This window comes from Glycine soja, chromosome 9 (assembly GCF_004193775.1).
Source record: "Glycine soja cultivar W05 chromosome 9, ASM419377v2, whole genome shotgun sequence".
NCBI lineage: Eukaryota > Viridiplantae > Streptophyta > Magnoliopsida > Fabales > Fabaceae > Glycine > Glycine soja.
In genome coordinates this window covers 21,065,968-21,085,473 of record NC_041010.1, presented here as the reverse complement: position 1 = coordinate 21,085,473, position 19,506 = coordinate 21,065,968, and the positions used below count along the sequence as shown (strand labels likewise).

Here is a 19,506-nt window from a genome sequence, read left to right as displayed (position 1 = left end):
CCCCAAAACAAAGAAAATGGAGGAAAGAAAAATTATGGAGAAACTTCCAGAAGAAGAGAAGGTTCTAGAAATTTCCTTAAGAACAAAATAGATAAAAATCCTCCATGCAATATATGCAAAAGGCAAGGCCACACAGAGAAAATTTTTTAGTTCCGTAATATGCCACAATGCAGCCATTGCAAGAAGTTCGGGCACATAGAGAAAAATTGTCGCAACAAAAATAGGCATCAAGCCAATATCACAGAGGAGCATGATCAAGAACAATGTATGTTCTATGCCACTCAAGACTCAATAAAAGAAAAGGGAGGAAGCTGGTATTTGGATAGTGGATGTAGCAATCACATGGCCAAGGATGAGACTATTTTCAAAAGCATTGACGAGTCTGTCAAAGTCAAAGTTCGACTGGGAAATGGAAGTGAGGTTGAATCAAAAGGCAAAGGCACTATCATGGTGGAGACAGATAAAGGTACGCGACTCATCCATGATGTCTTACTAGTTCCCAGCCTAAAAGAAAATCTTCTAAGCATTGGCCAAATGATGGAGAGAGGCTACACACTTCACTTTGAAGGAGGTGTATGCAAAATCTTAGACAAGAAAAATAAAAGGTCTTAGATAGCCCAAGTAAAGATGAATAAGAGCAATAGAAGCTTCCCTCTAAATTTAAAATATGCAACAAACATTGCCATGGAGGTACAAGTTGATGATTCATGGCTATGACATCGAAGATTTGGCCACTTCAACACACATGCCTTGAAGTTGTTACATGAGAAGAACATGATGAGAGATCTTCCAAGCATAAAGGAAAACAATGAAGTGTGTGAAGGATGTCTCCTTGGTAAGCAACACCAATTTCCTTTCTCAACAAGCGAAGCATGGAGAGCGAAAGATCTATTAGAGCTGATACATACGGACATCTGTGGACGAATGGGGATGCCATCACATGAGAACAACATGTACTTCATACTCTTCATTGATGACTTCTCTAGAATGACATGGGTATATTTTCTAAAAGAAAAATCAGAAGTCTTTGGAGTATTCAAAAAGTTCAAGGCCCTTACTGAAAATCAAAGTGGAAAACGGATAAAAGTACTAAGAAGTGATCGCGACAAAGAGTACACCTCTCGCGAGTTTGAAAGATTTTGTGAGGATGAAGGCATTGAGCGACAACTTGCAGTCGCATATTCTCCTCAACAAAATGGAGTGTCTGAGAGAAAGAATCGCACAGTTATGGAAATGGCTAGATTGATGCTCAAGGAGAAGGGACTACCTAACACATTCTGGGTTGAAGCAGTCTACACTGCTGTTTACATACTCAATAAATGTCCAACTAAGTTTGTAAAAGACAAGACTCCAATTGAAGCTTGGAACGGGAAGAAGCCATCAGCAAAGCACCTAAGGGTCTTTGGATCTATATGCTACATTCATATTCCAGACGTGAAGAGGCACAAGCTTGGAGACAAGACTATACGAGGTATCTTCCTTGGGTATAGCAATATCTCTAAGGTCTACCGTGTCTACAACTTGCAAACTAAGAAACTCATCATCAGTCGAGATGTTGAAGTTGATGAATACGCTTCTGGGAATTGGGATGAAGAAAAAGTGGAGAAGAACGTTCTTATACCCGCTCAACTACCTCAAGAAGAAGTTGAGGAAGAAGACCCAGCTGAACCACCTTCACCTCCACCACAACAACAAGATCAAGAACTATCATCACCAGAGTCTACTCCAAGACGAGTAAGATCTTTGGTGGACATATATGAAACCTGTAACTTAGCCATACTGGAACCTGGAAGCTTTGAAAAAGCGTCAAAGCAGGAAGTATGGGTCAAGGCAATGGAAGAAGAGATACAAATGATCAAGAAAAATAACACATGGGAGTTAGTAAATCGTCCCCATGGAAAAGATATCATTGGGGTTAAGTGGGTCTATAAGACAAAGCTCAACCCTGATGGCACCATACAGAAACACAAGGCGAGGCTAGTAGCTAAGGGTTACTCACAACAACCCGGAATTGACTACAATGAGACATTTGCACCAGTAGCTCATCTTGATACCATAAGAGCTCTAATAGATCTTGCGTCACAAAAAGGATGGAGTATCCATCAACTAGATGTCAAATCCGCCTTCCTTAACGGCGTACTTGAAGAAGAGATCTATGTGGAGAAGCCACAAGGATTCGTGTCTGAAGGCAAAGAAAGAAAAGTGTTAAGACTAAGAAAAACACTCTACGGTTTGAAGCAAGCACCTCGAGCATGGTGTAGTAGAATCGATCAGTATTTCATGGATCGAGGATTCAGGAGGAGCAAGAGTGAGCCTACACTTTACATCAAGTCTCAAGGACAATACATTCTCTTACTCTCTCTATATGTAGATGATCTTATCTACACAGGAAACAATACTAAGATGATGATGGAGTTTAAAGAAGACTTGATGAAGACCTTTGAGATGACCGACCTTGGTTTGATGAGTTACTTCCTCGGCATAGAGGTAAGTCAGAGAAATGAAGGGATATTCATCTCGCAAAAGAAATACACAGAAGACTTACTTAAGAAATTCAAGATGTATGGTTGCAAACCTGTTGCTACTCCACTCATAACAAATGAGAAACTATAGAAGAATGATGGAGCATCAAAAACTGATGCAACCAAATACCAAAGTCTAATTGGAAGCCTCCTATATTTGACAACTACACGGCCTGACATAATGTATGCTACAAGTCTTCTATCAAGATTCATGCAAAGCCCAAGTCAAATACACTTTGGAGTAGGAAAAAGAATTTTGAGGTATCTACAAGGAACAAAAGAGTTCGGTATATGGTATACTACCGAAACCAACTCAGAATTACTTGGCTACACCGATAGTGATTGGGCAGGTTCGGCAGATGACATGAAGAGTATCTCTAGCTATGCTTTCTCACTAGGATCAGGAATGTTCTTTTGGGTGTCGAAGAAGCAAGCTACAGTAGCACAATCAACAGTAGAAGCAGAGTACGTGGCAGCTGCTGAAGCAACGAGTCAAGCTATATGGCTTTGTAGGATACTTGAAGACATGGGAGAAAAACAAGATGAGCCTACTAAAATCAACTGCGACAACAAATTAGCAATTGCAATGGCGAAGAATCCAGTTCATCACAGCACAACAAAACACATAGCAATCAAGTATCACTTTATCAAAGAAGCTAAAGCAACTAAAGAGATCAAACTTGACTACTAAAGAACAGAAGATCAAATTGCAGACATACTCACGAAGGCGTTACCGAGACCAAGATTTGAAGAATTACGAGCTATGCTCGGAGTCACAAAAATTTGCATCAAGGAGGAGTGTTGAAATTGCTACAAATTTCTAGAATATTCTTAAATATAATATGTATGAAAATAGTAGAATATCCTAGAACTATAGTGTGTATGAATATGATAGAACAATCTAGAACTATAATGAGTATGAATATGGTAGAACAATCTAGAACTATAAGTGTATGTATAAGATAGAAGAATCTAGAACTATCATAATACTAATCTATCATGAAAACTCTAGAAAGACCTAAAGTAATGTAGAAACACTCACCACCATTGAGAGGTTGGTGACTTGAGCCTATAAATAGACAATTGGTATGTTGTAATTGATCATCCAAGAAATCAATGACATAACCTTCTTTCTAAAACAATTCTCTAAAACTATCAACTATCAACTATCATCTAATAAACTACCAACACCTATGCACAATTAATGTTTCAGGTTGGTGCTGCTTTTAGTCTTATTATTATTATGCCCGCAAATTAATTTTTAATTTAAAAGGTTTCAACAAACCACTATTCACAAAAATGAAAATATTATTTTAGTGGGTAATGATATTTTCATCTTTGTCTGCTTAGCATCAAATAGGGAAAATGAGCTATTTTGTAAGGTTGTTGTCGTGTCTCTTTCTCTATGTGAAGCACGAAAATGTCTCTTGTTTGAAGTGTCGCGCTTTCAACACCACACAAACAACCAGATGTTTATTCCACACTTCTTATTAGGTTTCTGATTCAAAAATCACTTTTTGTTGGCTTGAATACTTAAGCCGTTATCTTTACACAATTGATACACTTGAAAAAATATAAAAGGTTGGTTTAAAAAGATGAATATGCCATCAACTTATATATTTTGTTATATGTTACTCATATTTCATTTAATTAGAAGTTTTATGTTTGTGTGTGTATGCGGTGTCCCGGTGTCTTATATTTTAGACATTAGTCATGTTGTAGTGTTTGTGTCCGTGTTAGAATTAGTGCTTCATAGCTTCCTCTACAATCATAAGCCTTCCGGTCAGTGTCATAATATGGTAAGTTTGGTGGTAGAGGAATGGATATTCGGGTGTTTTCTGTTTTGGGGCTGAAAAACTCAATCAAGCATCTTTACAATGGCTCTAGAGGATTTTAAACTTGTGAAATTCTGCCAATTATTTATTTAGCTATCTACATTTTTTTAGATTATTCATTTTTTTAATTATTTTGTTTGCAGTTTTGTAATTTTGTTGATATTTTCTTGTTCTCATGCGAAATACAGATAGTTGTCCTAAAACTTGTGTTGTATTTTCCCCATACTCAAGGGAACACTTGTGAATATTGAATACCTTTTCCCTTATTAAAATGTTTATCTTTTTTGTAAGCAAAACTTTTACTGAGCTTAGTTCAAGGGTTACTCAAAACCATAGGTAGAGTTCTAGAGGAATTACAATGGTATCTCCCACTTGTAGCTAGGAACCATGAGCAAGAACGAAATTTGATTGCATCCAACAACTGCAGCAAATCCACTGAGCCCTCTTGACACGCTATTGCACATAAGCCAAATAGATCATAGATTATATTATTGCATGCCAAAGTATCATTCATGCTTCCTTTAAATTTTTTCCCCTTACCAACCTTTAATGTTGATGATAATGACCTAAACCAGAAGCCAGAAGAACAACAGCAACTTCAATCCAAGCATAGAAGAAAAACCTTACCTGAAAAGAAACAGGGTAAGAGAAAACTAGATGATCTGATCGCTCCACATTAACATGACAAAGCACGGACACAGTAAAATTCAGATATAAAATTATATTTAGAGCTTCACGAGTAGGAACCCTCTCAAGAAAAGGCAACAACCTTTAAAGAGCATCACATTTTCATAATGACTGAAAAACTAAACCATCATATCCATTCGGGGACACACATACCAAACCATTTGGTAACGCATGATAGTCAGATTTAACAGATAAAACATGACTATAATCTGGCTTCCAGATCCAGCTGTCATTCTCTTTATTATTCAGCTGGACAACATTAATCAAATTGATTAGTTCCATCTCTAATTTCTATTCCCACTTGAACAAAGTTCTTCACCTCAAATTGTAACACCAACTATCATTTTTCCATTCTCCCATTTCATCTATAAAGGCATCTTTATCCACAGAAACCATAAACAATCTAGGAAAAGATGGTTTAAGGCTAACAGAACCAAGCCAGATACAATGCCAGAACTTAACTTGATCACCACACGTTACCTTCCTAATATTTTTATCAATGTTTTATTTTTATGACAAAACTTAGGTGCAGTTCCTTAGATGTTTTAGGTGGTGTTCTCTAATTAGAGTGTTATCTTGTAAACTTTGCTAGTAAGGTCCACATTTAAAGTCAACACTAGTTTCTGAGGTGACTTTAATTATGAATGGAAAAACAATACTAAAAATACCTAAAGAACCACATCAAAGTTTTGTCCTTTGTTTTATATTATAATTTTGCAATGACTATTTTTCCCTAGTGAACAGAATTTCTGGCAGAATAAATTGTGCCATTGTTTTGCATTTGTAGAATCTGGACTATTATAACCTTTTATCTCCTCTTACTGTCTAATGTTCTTACTGCTCTGCGATAGATTTGTTCATTCTTTGTTCACTATGTTTGTAGTGGAATCCATACGGCTTTCTAGTGTTGTTAATTCAGATAAAGTTTGCATTGCTATGCTCCTCTCCAATAGTGTGATATTGAGAAGTCCTTAGTATCATTGATTTTTGTAGTTTTTCTCTAATATGAACTCATTTGGACATAGGTCTAGATGCTTCCCATGTGTGCTTTGTTGCCTGATTTTGTTGGTTGTAAGATGTTGCATCTAAAATTCATGTGCTTTCCTTTTTCTTGTCTTCCGAGCTGGAAAGAAGATGATGATGAGGATGGTCCATCTCCCAGTCAAGGCCCCTCATGGTTCAGAAAACAATATTCTCCTAAAGGCTCTGGAAGGCACATTGTGTTTATTATTTTTAGTTTATTACTTTTAGTGAAAAGAAGATTATGGTTATATATGGTTTGTTCTGGATTGGTATATTTCAAGGCTCTGTTGATTAGAGTTTGTTTCTGTTTTGGTTTTAACTTGCATCATAAGTTTCTTGAATAAGCAATATTGTGTGTGTTAAATTGTATTGCAAATAAAATTCTGGATATTATAGAGCCTGTTTTGGATTCATATGTTTTAAAAAAACTTGATGTCTTTCAGGAAACCATGAGTTTTGCAAAGATGATTTTGACGTTGAAACCGTTTTCTGGTCTGTCTTTGGTGGCAATCGATCTTACTATTGGTCCTTTATAAATGAGGAAAATCCTCAGTGGAGGTCAGGAGGCTTTTCTAATCATGAGAAATCTTGGAATTGGAGACGTCGGAGTGAAAATGAATATAATGGCACATCAACCGAGCCAGAGTCGGATTGTTCACATTCAGATTTAATTTCAGATAGATTAGCCCTTGGACTGGGTGCTTCTGGCCCTCTGAAACTTGAAGATGTGAAAAATGTGCAAGTTCTTTTGCAATTCCTCTTCAATGTGATTTTAAACTATTTTCTGAGTTCTTTTTCACTTCCTCTTCAATGTGATATTGTACAATTTTATGAAACCAGGTATCGGATATGTGCCTTAAAGTGGCATCCAGATCGCCATCATGGCTCTTTTAAGGTGTTGCCAAGCTGTAACTGCTGATTAGTTCTTTCACTTTTTTTGATCTTTTGCATATTGAGGAATTTCTATCATACATGTCGAGCTTACTAATAATTTTAATTATTATGCATGTTGATAGGTTATAGCAGAGGAAAAGTTGAAGCATTGCAGTGCTGCTTATCGACCGTTGTCTGATAAGCTGGCCTTGGATTAGGGAGTAAGAACTTGTGTTTTTTATTCATAGTGTAAGAACTTGTTATATTAATAGTTTTTCTACAAGTTTCTGGCTCTAGGCAATTATATGCCCAAGCTAATTTATTTTACACAAAGCTCGCTTTCATTATACTTTGGTCTGTTGCAATTTTATCATATGCTTGTGTAAATTTTATATATGGTGCTTCATATCACCAATTTAGCACTAGATCCATACCATTCCTTTTCATAAGTTTATATGCATAATGAAGGAGTGAAGTGAGATATTTTTTCTCCAGCATATTTATGCATACCGTATATAATCTGTTTATTTGAAGAGTTTAATAGGAATGTATTTTTAATGTAACAGTTTTTAAGTTAGATATTATAAAAATTAAGAAATTTATTAGAAAAAGGATACTATTTAACAACTTAGAGAGAGAAGTTTAAAATGTAATAAGTAATAGGTGAAAAGATATAAACATAAAAAATTGTTGTATGTATATATCACATCTCAATTTAATATACATGATTAAATGATCTTGTAAAAAACTTGTAAACTGTGAGTATATCTTCTATGTTTTTTCAAAGAATGTTGTCGACATTTTATCTCCCTTTTTTAAGCTGTAAAATTTTTCTTCTAAAAGTTAATGTTCTCCCCCTCTCATTGAGTTTTTTTTTATATAAGTAAAAAATGCTATCACCATAGTTTAAATTTGGGAATCTAAAGAATTGATATAATGGTATAAAATTCTTTAGCGTTTGTATGAGTGTGATCAATTTATTTAGTGGAAGAATTCGTGTTTGATTTTTAATGTGGGCAAAATTTTTGTGGACTAACAACAATCACGTATCGTGAGCAGGATTAGTCTTTGATCTAGTGGGTTGAAAGACATCCTTAATTTAACTTGGAACAAAACAAAATCATGACATAAAAGAGGAACAAGTGTGATAGGCGATTTATCATTGTACTAGAGATTATTCCATATATAATGGAGTAACTATAATATTTGATAGACTTTGATGTCACTATTGGAGTAAAATCCGTAAGCTAGAAACTTATGGGCAGAAATTATGAAACTTTTACCGCGTTAATCAACATTTGAATTGTTGGCTTTCAGTTTTTCACAAAGTCAACAAAAAATTAGTTGCATTGTTGAATTTAATGTTGGCCTATATCTTTCTAGTTGTGTTGCCCGCATTGTCCTTTTCTTCCACCTCAAAATAAAACAAGTTATTTATTATTGAGAGAAACCTGTCATTTGAGAAGAAACACAAGTTAACAAGGAGAAATGTCACTTGTGGCTTAGATTTAGAACTAGCCAACAAACGGTTTAATCATTTGAAAATATCAATTGCCCTTTCAAATTAATGCAATAGGCAATAATTGATATAAGACGAGAAAGTGTCTTTTGGTGAAAATAATCTTACTTAAGTGGGACATATTCTCAAAATGATAAAGCTACCTTTTTTACACACGATAGAATTTATTATTTCAGCACTTTTTTTTTCTATCTAAAAGTATTTACTTCAAAAAATTAGTTGTTCAACACTCGAATCAATCGACATATTCTTCTTTGCATTTAATTATATTATATATACTTTTAATTAGGGTTGAGATGACTCAACCTAATCCACTAATGCTATTTTGATCTGATATTGATTTTAATGGATTTGAATTTTGAAATTACACCCATACATTTTTTAGGACGGTTTCAAATTGTATTTTATGTCTAAACTTGAATGGTTGTCTAAAGTATTCTCTTAAAAAGTATAATTTTTAAAATAATTTTATATTATTAATAATATATATATATATATATATATATATATATTATAAAGTATAATTTAATTTAAATTTTAATATTATTTTATTCTTCAAAGTCAGATCGACTTAATATTATTTAATATATTTTGAGTTATGAGTAAGTTGAGTTTGAGTTTAAATAAATAATTGGATCAAATTTTGGATTGGGTAGAATCAATAATATATTGTTTCTTATCTCAATCCTTACTCACATCTACTTTTAATGAAACTAGCATTTTAATATTTTATTTTACAGGATAAATATTTATTTTTATATAATTAAAATTATAATAATTTTTTTTAAAAATATATAAATTAAAATGTATAATAAATAAATATATTTAAATGTATAAATCGTATTTGAAATTATAATGAATAATTTAAAGTATGATATGAATTTTTTTTTCTATTGACAATTTATTCATAAAAGATTATTAAAAATCAATATAGAGACAGAGATAAAAGAGAGTAAATTTAATCAAATAGACTATTAACAATATCAAATATACATATATAAATAGTTAAAAGTCTCACATGACAGATAACCATGAGTAAAATGGGATATGTTGAAATCTTACGTCAGATAAAGATAATGTGGAGATAAATTATATAAGTAAGGAACAATTCTCACCTTACAAGCCGGTTTATAGGATTGAGTTAAATCTGAAATCTACTTTATGAGAGTCCATTCTAAATGAATTCCTATATTTGTCAAGCTTTAGGGCCCAAATCCACTATTTTCTTACAAAAATAAAAATAATTTGAAAATAGTTTATAATAGTTAAGAGTTATTGAACTAATGAGTGAAATACACTTCTAAAAGATGAGAAAATAAAATACTTACAATATTTAATTGAGAGAATAAATATGTTATTTATTTTAATTTATATAAATACATAAATTAATAAATAATATTTATTCGAAGAGAATTGACTGGCAGGTTAATTTGGCCAAGTATACCTTAAAAAAAAATACAAAACTAAGAATAAATTTACGACATTGTCGCCATCATTTTTGTTACTCAAATGTCATTTTCTGTCGGAATTGGCTTATCTGCTGCTGAAATTTCAACGGCACCAATCTTCACCGTCCAAAAATGTTTTTTACACATTAAACTATAAAACAAAAATCCAAGTTTGTAAACTTTAAACGGTGAACTGCATATATCACAACTGTAGAGGATCGCTTTCATTTTTTGTTACCTCTCTGCAAATGCTTCAGCTCTTGACAACTTAGGTTGTTAATCCGCGTTTGTTGTTCAACATTGGTAACCTCGTACAAATCAAGTGCTGTTCTCTTTCCTTTCAATCTCATCATGGATTCTTCTTCTGATCATTCTCCCCCATCATCACTTCATTCTCCTGTAAGTTACTTTAACTATTAGTTTTTTTTAAAATTATTAATAAACTTTTTAAGTGAACTGTAACAATGAAAATTGCCCTTGATTGTTTTAGTCATAAATAGCAAATCTTTGGTTTCAAACTATTGAAAATCAATCCTCATATATATGTTCTTTAATGTGTTCAACTGTCCATTCTCTAGTCTAGTATGCTTTTAAGTTCTAACTAATTTTCTTCTAAATTGGGTTTGAACCTAACTTAACTAAAAAAGTTACCTCATTAGGTTAGGGTTTCCCCCACTTATGTACACTGTTTTTTTGGTGACATCAATTGTCAATTGAGATCTCCAACAAATTTTACATACATTTATAAGTTTGATGAAGGTCTAGCTCGGTTGGGTAGGGTGCAAGAGTTATTGTAAATCCCCTTTGGTACATTTATCTTCAATTCCTACAGATAAAAAAAAATATTTATAAGTTTGATGAGTGAGAGTAAGCGCTTGCACAATGGTAAAGTAGCTCGGTATGAATTCGAATTCGGAAACAGTTTCTTTGCATATGCACGAGTAACCCATACCTTCTCATAGCGAGGAGTCTTATGGCACCGGGTACTTTAGTTTTATGAGTGTTCAGGATTTGAGATCTTTTTGGATGTGGTTGGTATTTAATTGTTGGTGGTAGATAGATGAGTAACACTACACTTTTAAATAATATAGTTGCATTATAGATTGGCTTTTGATGTTATAAGAATGCCCCTTTTCTGCAGCACATTTTTCATGGACTCAATTAGAAAGATGTCTTGACACTTTCAAAGTCTTAAAATTGTAGATCCTATACTTTCTTCAAATTTTGTCACCATCTATTTATAGCTACTGGTCTTATAGTTGAGTTGCATTACAATGTAGGGAGATGTTCAAAACGTTAAATTCTGTCAGTGGTGTGGTGGTCCAACGAAGCATGAAATTCCTGAAGGAGAAGAAAGGTTGAGAGCTATTTGTACAAGTTGTGGGAAGATAACCTATCAGAATCCAAAAATGGTAAATGGCTAAAAAATCATGGGATTCAGTTTAGTGCTTAACCTGAAATGAATATCATTTCTCAAATGTATGGATAATTTACCTAATGTTGTTACTGCTGATAAGTAGAATATGAGATATCTGTGGCAGCTGTGCAAGTAGAATATGAAATGAATTAAGGAGGTAAAAAGGTAAAATGAATCGAATTTCTTCTATAAGTTAAAATCAACTTATGCACCTCCACTTATGGAGAAGTTAAATTAAAAAATTTCTAAAAACATTGAGGTACATGAGATGACTTTAACTTAAGTGAAAAGTTTGATTTATTTTAAATTTTCCTTCTACAAGTGCTCGTTAATAAGTTTAACCAAACTAAGCCTATATTTTTTTAGATAAATACTCTGACTTGCATCTGGAAAAATTACTGTAATAGTTGTATACCATTTATTATAGCACTTAATACTTTCTTCTGATGATGACATGCATTTGAATGGAAAAGTAGGTAGTCGGTTGCCTCATTGAACATGATAACAAGGTCCTCCTTTGCAAGCGGAAGATTGAACCATCTTATGGCCTATGGTACGGTTGGACTTCTTATTGTACTCCATATTTTCATTGATTTGGGTTACATTCCCTTAGAAAACCTCCTAGGCAGTGTATGTGAGGATGAATTACAAATTGGAGCCCCAAATGGGCAAGGGAATTGGTATAATTGGGGGTAACTAACTGCTAATATGGCCGTAGGTGGAATTCTGATGTAGAGTGATAAAATAGTAGCAAGAGAAAGTAATTATGTGTTAGTGGTATCTCTTTCCTTTAGACCAGTCTTGTAATCCATTGTGAATCCATCTATATCACCACTGAAATCACATTGATATCGGAGGTTATTGTGAAATATTAGTACATACACTTTTCTGTGTGATCTGCTCCAGTATCACATTCTTTTCTCTGAAATCTGTACAATGAAGATTAATTTCATATTTTGGTGTCAACAAGGACACTTCCTGCGGGTTATTTAGAAATTGGAGAGTCGGCTATGGAAGGTGCTATCAGGGAAACACGGGAGGAAGCCAATGCTGACGTGGAAGTGATTTCTCCCTTTGCTCAATTGGATATTCCTTTAATTGGCCAAGTAACAAGAATCATACATTTCTTTTCTTTTTTTCTTGTTTTTGTTAATCTTCTATGTAACTCGAGATTTTTGGTCATGATTATGACTTCTTTGAGGCAGACTTATATAATCTTCTTAGCAAGGTTGAAGAAACCTCACTTTTCACCTGGTCCAGAATCATCAGAATGCCTGCTTTTCTCACTCAATGAAATACCTTTCAGTTCTCTATCTTTTTCATCAATGGTGGTTACTTTAAGTTTGGTATGTTTCAGATACTTGAACATTTTTTTATGCTTGTGTCTTTTTTTTAGGTCTACTCATAATACATCTCATGGTTTTTTCTCATGGCTGTAGTATGTTGAGGATATGAAAGCAGGAGGAAAGCCCAAATTCCATTATGGTACCATTAACAAAAGGTATTTCCATCTTGTATCGAATATCTCTATCTATTTATCTGTAATTTATAAAGTCTGAAGTGCAAATTTACCTACACCTATTATTGTTCAAATGTTTGATTTTATTCTGGTGGTTGTTGTTAGACCTGGTACTAGTGCATCTGATATTCATGCCTATACTCTGGATCATCACATGCAATCATGAACCATGACAAGCTGGTGTGTACTCTCCTAATATTTATTGTCTTTTTGTCATTACCCTTGAAGATCTAACAAAATTTCTTATCATTCCATTATAATCTTCACTTGTTTGAACATTTTGGATATCTGAAGGTTGTAAGTTGGAGATATTTGTTGAATCTTTCAGATGCTGTCTTCTTCAGGAACTCCTCATAGCAAGTTTTTGGCATTAGATTCTGGAATCCAGTCAATTCATTTTTAAATCAGTAGCACTGGCATATAACATGAAAGATCCAAACATTACTGACTTAAGCCACCATTGTTCCAAGATTGATGGGCAAATGGCCCCAAGAAAGACATGTGTGTTCCTGTTGCTTGATGCAATGTTGCAATTCATGATCATTTGCACCCCCCTTCTCTTGATATATTATATCAGAATCAGATTGTTGTAAATTGTCAAAAAAATATTTTTGAAGAATGATCCTTCCTCTGTTTCAAAACCGGCATTATGCAACTGAGTGCTTATTTTCTAGATATTTGATGCTCAATACATCAGAATTTAAAAGCTTTTTTCCTGTGTTGGCAATTTTCTTTATCAACCTCCTTGATGCAATGATGATGAGAAGCACTATGCAATTTATAATCCGAAAGATGAACCCAAAATCCGTACACTTCCATTTACAGGTTAATATAATAAGATAGGCAAAGAAACTTTATGAATTTTAAATTAAATTTGCATGAATTACTTCCTTTCAAACTCAAACCAATTTACTGGCCTGTACTCGTAACCAGAACTGAAATGTCTTACAGGCTTACACAGCCAATGCTTGTTACCCATTTTTAACAGTTACAAAGCAATTTAGCAACAACTTTGTAAAACATTAGTTACACAAATGACTAATGAGGCGAGCCCTACGAAGGCAGGTGCCATCCTTGTATCCGGGGCTGTTGCTAGGTGCACCCAGCAGCACCATTACTTGTGCACACAACAATTTAAATGAAATGACAAAAATGTCCTTCACTTAAATTTTAAAAACCCTCCCTCCTACCTTGTGGTTGTACAACGCTGCAGTAGCTCCCTGCTTCTTCTTCTTCCTTTGCTCTATGTTTTCTGTCATGCCGCCGCCGTCCTCAACTTCCATTGCCACAATTGAGGTTGTCTCCACCACTGTCGTGTCATTTTCATCGTTAAGGTAAGCATTTGATGATTTTAATGGTTGCTGGTGTGTGTTTGAAATCCGTATAATGCATACGGAGTTATACGTATGGATTCTTTAATTCGTAAGTCTTATATGCAAAAAACAAATAAAACAAAAAATGAGACGTACCTTTGTTCACAACCACACCAACCACCACTACAACCACCACTTGTCGACGTACATCCGTAATACTTTCACCTCGATCGAAGCGACCACAATGCACCTTTCCTTTCACGAAAATAAAAAAACGAGAAGAAACCAAGACAATGAACAAATGAATGTGTTAAAAACGTTAAACAAAAAGGTAAAAGGAAGAAGAAACCAAGCAGGGGTATTTTCGGAATACCCATTTATTGTTGGGTGCACAAGCAATATGGCAGGTGCATCTACCAACACCCTGTATCCAGCTATGAAGCATGGAGACTCCTAAAATTATGCCGTACACGCAAGGTTATCAAACTAGAGAGTTTACGCAGACTCATGAGAGTTTCATAGACTCGACTCGTAAGAGTCTATTTCATATAAAAATAATAATAAAATATCTATAAATAACATACTAATTTAATATTTCAATAATATAATAAAGCAAAACAGTAAATCATAAAGTTCAGAATATTTAAATAGCCAAGTCTAGTAATAATACATCACTACTAGACAATAACTTGTAGAGGTTATAGTAGTGGTAAATCATTATTCTGATCGAAGGTTTGATATTATTAGAGAACAAGAGTTTGATATTATTAAAGGTGAAAAATTTATATTTGAGAATAACACGCTAAATGAAGGTATGCTAAATACTAAAAAGACAAAAAAAACAATAAAAAATGACGCTAAATGACACACCATAAGTCTCTCAAGGAAAATTTCGTTGTCTGGTTATAGCAATTACAGTCTACTGCATCGGGTTGTCTAGGAACAAACTGATTTTTAAAGATTATCAATTTTCTATAATAGAGGTTATTAGCAAAATTAAGTTTCTTATGTATAAACAAGCGCACCTGTTGCATTTGTTTTAACATCTTGATATAAATCTTTTTGTATTAGGGAGGTTTTTTATTTTCTCTAGCTACGGGGTATGCCCCGTTTATTGTTGTATCATTTTTTGTTTAATATAATTTACATTTTTCCCAAAAAAAAAAATAACATTTTAGTTTATTACACATTAGAACTTGACAATTTGTATGGTTATTTACCGTAGTGCCCTTAATTTTATGTTTTAGATTATGCTTATTTATGCTTTTTGTATCATTTATAAAATGTAGTCATGTTTATATTAAATATTATTGTTTATATGTAAATATTTTTTTAATATTGTTATTTGGGACTGAAACTGATCTATTTATCCACATGTTTTTCAATCCTTGAAAAAGTTTATTTATTTCACAAATTGAGCTTATCTAACTCTAAAATGCGAGATTCACATACTATGCCTTGAAAGGACCATCCTAGTCCACATATCCACCACCACTCCGTGTCAATTCTAAATTTCAATAGTGATATCAAACAAATAAACATTGACATCCTAAAAAATAATGGTATAACTACATATGAGAGACAAATGTGTAAAATATATTTTCGTTTCAAGCTATGTTTGGATATCTATTGGGGCGGCTTCAACATACTTTTGTCTCACTAAACTCTGTTTGTCATCATGTTTGGTTGACTCGTACTTTTTTTTTACCTATGTTTACATCTAAACTATGTTTTACTTAGATAAGATATGATTTGCTTCAACATACTTTATACTCATTCAATCACAAATCATCATTTAAATTACTTTGATAATTATTTTAAAAATTAATAAATTTGTCATAATTTTTACACTCTATAATCATAATCATGTTTCTCTATTTTTAATTCAAACTTCTAAACTTCAATATTTAATAAATTTAGTAAAAGCGTCAAATTTATCTCCCATTCTAACTTTGAAAAGCATTCGTTGAATGAGGAAACAGATCAACTTTATTATCCCTAGAGCAAAAATTATGGCAATTTTCCTTTATTTAAATCTTTGAAATGGGTCCTTCCAACAAATTCATAATTTTCCTCTAAAACTTTTGTCAGGCTAATACAACAATTCCAGTAAAAGATTTAACGCCGACGGCTTTTGGGTAATAAATGTTCCAAAATAACAAAATAAACTCATAAAAACGTGTACAATATTTTCCCCCCTACAAGTTATTTCCGAAAAGTTGTAATTGATTCGCGGCAGTGACTGAATGTTTGGTTAGGCCCTCTAAAATAAATTCAAGGTTCAAAATTGATGTTGAATAAATTTGTTTGATTCTGTGTTAAAGAAAAATATAAAATTGTTACTGGATCGAAAATGATTTTAGGTTAAATAATTTTAGATAATTATTATATTAGATTCAAAACTTTATATTGAATTTTATTCATAATATAATTTTATAATAAAATATTTAAATATAAATTACATCATTTTAAAATTAATTCTATAAAATTAATTAATTTAAAATCAATTATATCAACATTTATTCAAACACAGGAATTCACATTAAAGATAAATCAGTTCACCAACAAATTTCCCTTTAGTTCCAATGTTAGTGCATATTTTGATGAACTTGAAAAAAATGATTTTGAATAACTGATTTTATAATATTAATTTCAAAATTTATGATTAGAAATATAATTAAATGTAATTTTTTATCCAACACAAATTAGTCAAAATTACTTCAACTCAATCAATAATGGATTCAAGATTAATTTCAAAAATTTTCCTAACATGAAATTAAATATGTAAAAATTAATCTAAAATCAGAATCCAAAATTAATTTCAAAATTTCGGATGAAACCAAACATATAGTAAATTGATCTAAAGTTAATTCACGTTTAATTCCAACTAATGACATTTTAAACTTATTTTAATAATAGAAAAAGGTAAGAATCCATTTCAGCGAGCGTGTAAAATAACATTTCAAGAAGTAGTTCCTAAAAGATTTTGAAAAATCCGAAATAAGAAAAAAACTAAATAGTAACAATTACATCTTTGAAATAAACTGATATTATTAATCCGTCAATAATCTATTTCCAAAGGCTGAGTACTATCTGTTAGTAAAACTCAGAAATGCATTATTATTTTTTTAAAAAAATGCGAACACACTATTTTCCAGAAAACCTGCGATACTAACTTGGCCTTAAAAGTTGAAATTTCGAGTTTTATTTAAAAAACAAAATCATCAATATAACAGAATCAGATATCTCTGTGCCTTCAAAACAGAGACAAAAACATCAAACGAACTAAAGAAAAAGGAAATCGAATATTGTTTTTGCCACCGAAAAGAATAAAAGATGGAAAATGAAAACCATCAGAAACAGAGGATCATTTCATCAAGGAAAATCTCAGACGACCGTCGTGAGAAATTGTAAATCCAAATTCATCATATGGTTTTCAAACCGAACAAGAACAATCGAAATTGAATAAAATAACAAAAAACAATGTGAGAACCAAACAAAAACCTAAGCCGCACAACGTAATTTAAGCTCTTAGGGTTTCGAATGAAAGAGACGAACAAATTGAATGGAATTAAAGACTATGATAACCTAACAGAAACCTAAGCTGCACAACGTAGTTTTAGTCCTTAGGGTTTCGAATAAAGACGATGAGTAAGAGCAAATCATCGAGTGCATTTAAAGGGGAGGAATTAGGGTTGGGAGGGAAAGGGAACGCTTGGTGTTCGTATTGACGATTTTACCCTTTCTTTTGGTATCAAGGCCTAACGATGTATTGGGCTAGTAACGATGGTTCATGGGCCTTATGATTGCCCAACAAGGATTAATTATTCACGGTTAGTATTGACTCCTATCATAATTGTTCTTAGTTACTACAAAATTTTAAAATGTCTGACAAAATTATTTTAATGTTACCGGTGCCTTCCTTCTCCTCACTTGGGGTGAAATACGGAAACATAATTTCTTCGTTATAATCTTTGTTGAAATATGTAATAGAATTATATTTTTATTTTGTATTTTAAAAACAAGACAATAAATATACAATAGAACTATAATTCTATTGTAATCTTTATTGAGACACACAACATAATTTTATTTTTATTATGTTTTTTATTTTTATTAATCGTAAATGTAAGTTATTTTTTTTAAAATAATCAAATTAATTGTGATATAATTTACTATTTTTAATATTACTCAATATCTTTTTTATTAGAATTAAATTAATTCAATACAAGTTATAATCAAATTAATTATTATAAACATTACTTTTATTAATCATAATCATAATCAAATCAATTTATGATATTATTTTGAATATAATTAAAGAGTAATTTATGTTATGATTAATTTAAATTTAAATAAAAAGATAATTTAGGTAATAATAAATTTAATTTCTATTAAAAAAAGTAACATGTATCATCATTGTTTTAATTTGTATCAAAATTAATCAAGTAGAAAAAGATAACTTAATTCTAAAATTAATTTTTTTGTGTGAAAAAATATCTAACAAAAACATGTTTCTATTGTACAAAAAGGGCTGTGAAAAAATTAAACAACGGAAACATATTTTTATTTTGTATTTTGTACACAGAAACATATTTCTATTGTATAATTTTTCGCACCCCATTTTTATACAACGAAAACGTGTGTTCCATTGTTATGTTTGGGGTGGAAAAAATATAGAACAAAATTGTAATTTCATTTTATATGTATACAATGTAATCATGATTTTATTATAATAAGGGGTGTGTGAAAACGGTATAACAACGTAATCATTATTCCATTGTGTATTTTATTCAATGAAATCATGATTTCGGGGGAAGGATAATTTTAGAATAAAAAAATTAGCCCCTTGGTAGGGACCAAGAACAATTTGCACGGGATCAATTTGCTATTGGCCTTATTTCAATTGTTTTTCCATTTTTTTATTCCAAAAATGCTCTTCCCATGAAATTATGATTCCGTTGTATATTTTTTTTTGTCACCCAAGACATAACAACAAAATCAAGATTTCAGTTGTTTTTTTTTGCACCCCCTTAACACAATAGAATCATGATTTTATTATGATTTTCTTAACCCAAAAAAAATGGGTAACATAATCGCGATTCCATTGTGTCAGAATACATAATGGAATCTTGATTGCATTATGATGTAGCTCCTTGTGGAGCTTGTAGGCCTTGGATCTTCTTCATCAATGGAGTCCTTTGCTTCTTAAGAATGGAGAAGGAAGAAAGATGATTGGAGATGCCACTTCAAGGAGAAGATGAGTCAAGAAGAAGCTCACCACTATAGGAAGTCATGGATAAGAACGTGAAGGTAGGAGAAGATGAGTGGAGGGAGAGGGAGAGAAGGG

At 32.2% G+C, this 19,506-nt stretch overlaps 1 protein-coding gene, 1 long non-coding RNA gene and 1 other non-coding gene across 5 annotated transcripts; 2 read left to right on the top strand and 1 right to left on the bottom strand.

Moving 5' to 3' along the window:
- The first annotated feature begins 5,400 nt into the window (after window positions 1-5,400).
- On the top strand, window positions 5,401-7,365 carry LOC114425551. Its single transcript, XR_003669246.1, has 3 exons — window positions 5,401-6,803; window positions 6,908-6,962; window positions 7,084-7,365. It is a non-coding gene; the product is annotated as an uncharacterized LOC114425551 (long non-coding RNA).
- Window positions 7,366-10,081: 2,716 nt separating this feature from the next.
- LOC114366876 (nudix hydrolase 23, chloroplastic-like) lies at window positions 10,082-13,553 on the top strand. Of its 3 annotated transcripts, none has more exons than XM_028323901.1 (8): window positions 10,082-10,306; window positions 11,188-11,319; window positions 11,801-11,877; window positions 12,295-12,430; window positions 12,530-12,670; window positions 12,764-12,825; window positions 12,949-13,023; window positions 13,188-13,553. In XM_028323901.1, exons 1-7 carry the CDS (start codon window positions 10,259-10,261, stop codon window positions 13,007-13,009), a joined length of 657 nt encoding a protein of 218 aa, XP_028179702.1. In that variant the 5' UTR covers window positions 10,082-10,258; the 3' UTR covers window positions 13,010-13,023; window positions 13,188-13,553. The 3 variants fall into 3 exon arrangements, with proteins under 3 accessions (XP_028179702.1, XP_028179701.1, XP_028179700.1); XM_028323900.1 differs by having other exon boundaries at window positions 13,138-13,553; XM_028323899.1 differs by having other exon boundaries at window positions 10,083-10,306; window positions 13,172-13,553.
- A 3,951-nt stretch (window positions 13,554-17,504) lies between these two features.
- LOC114369030 lies at window positions 17,505-17,592 on the bottom strand. The gene has a single exon (XR_003657492.1). It is a non-coding gene; the product is annotated as a small nucleolar RNA Z161/Z228 (small nucleolar RNA).
- Window positions 17,593-19,506: the final 1,914 nt, after the last annotated feature.

Excerpts from the sequence above, each read along its gene's own strand:
- LOC114366876 (XM_028323901.1), top strand. The coding sequence starts at position 10,259 with ATGGATTCTTCTTCTGATCATTCTCCCCCATCATCACTTCATTCTCCT. Across the intron at positions 11,320-11,800 it reads CCTATCAGAATCCAAAAATG|GTAGTCGGTTGCCTCATTGA; the intron begins GTAAATGGCTAA and ends ATGGAAAAGTAG. Across the intron at positions 12,671-12,763 it reads TGGTGGTTACTTTAAGTTTG|TATGTTGAGGATATGAAAGC; the intron begins GTATGTTTCAGA and ends TCATGGCTGTAG.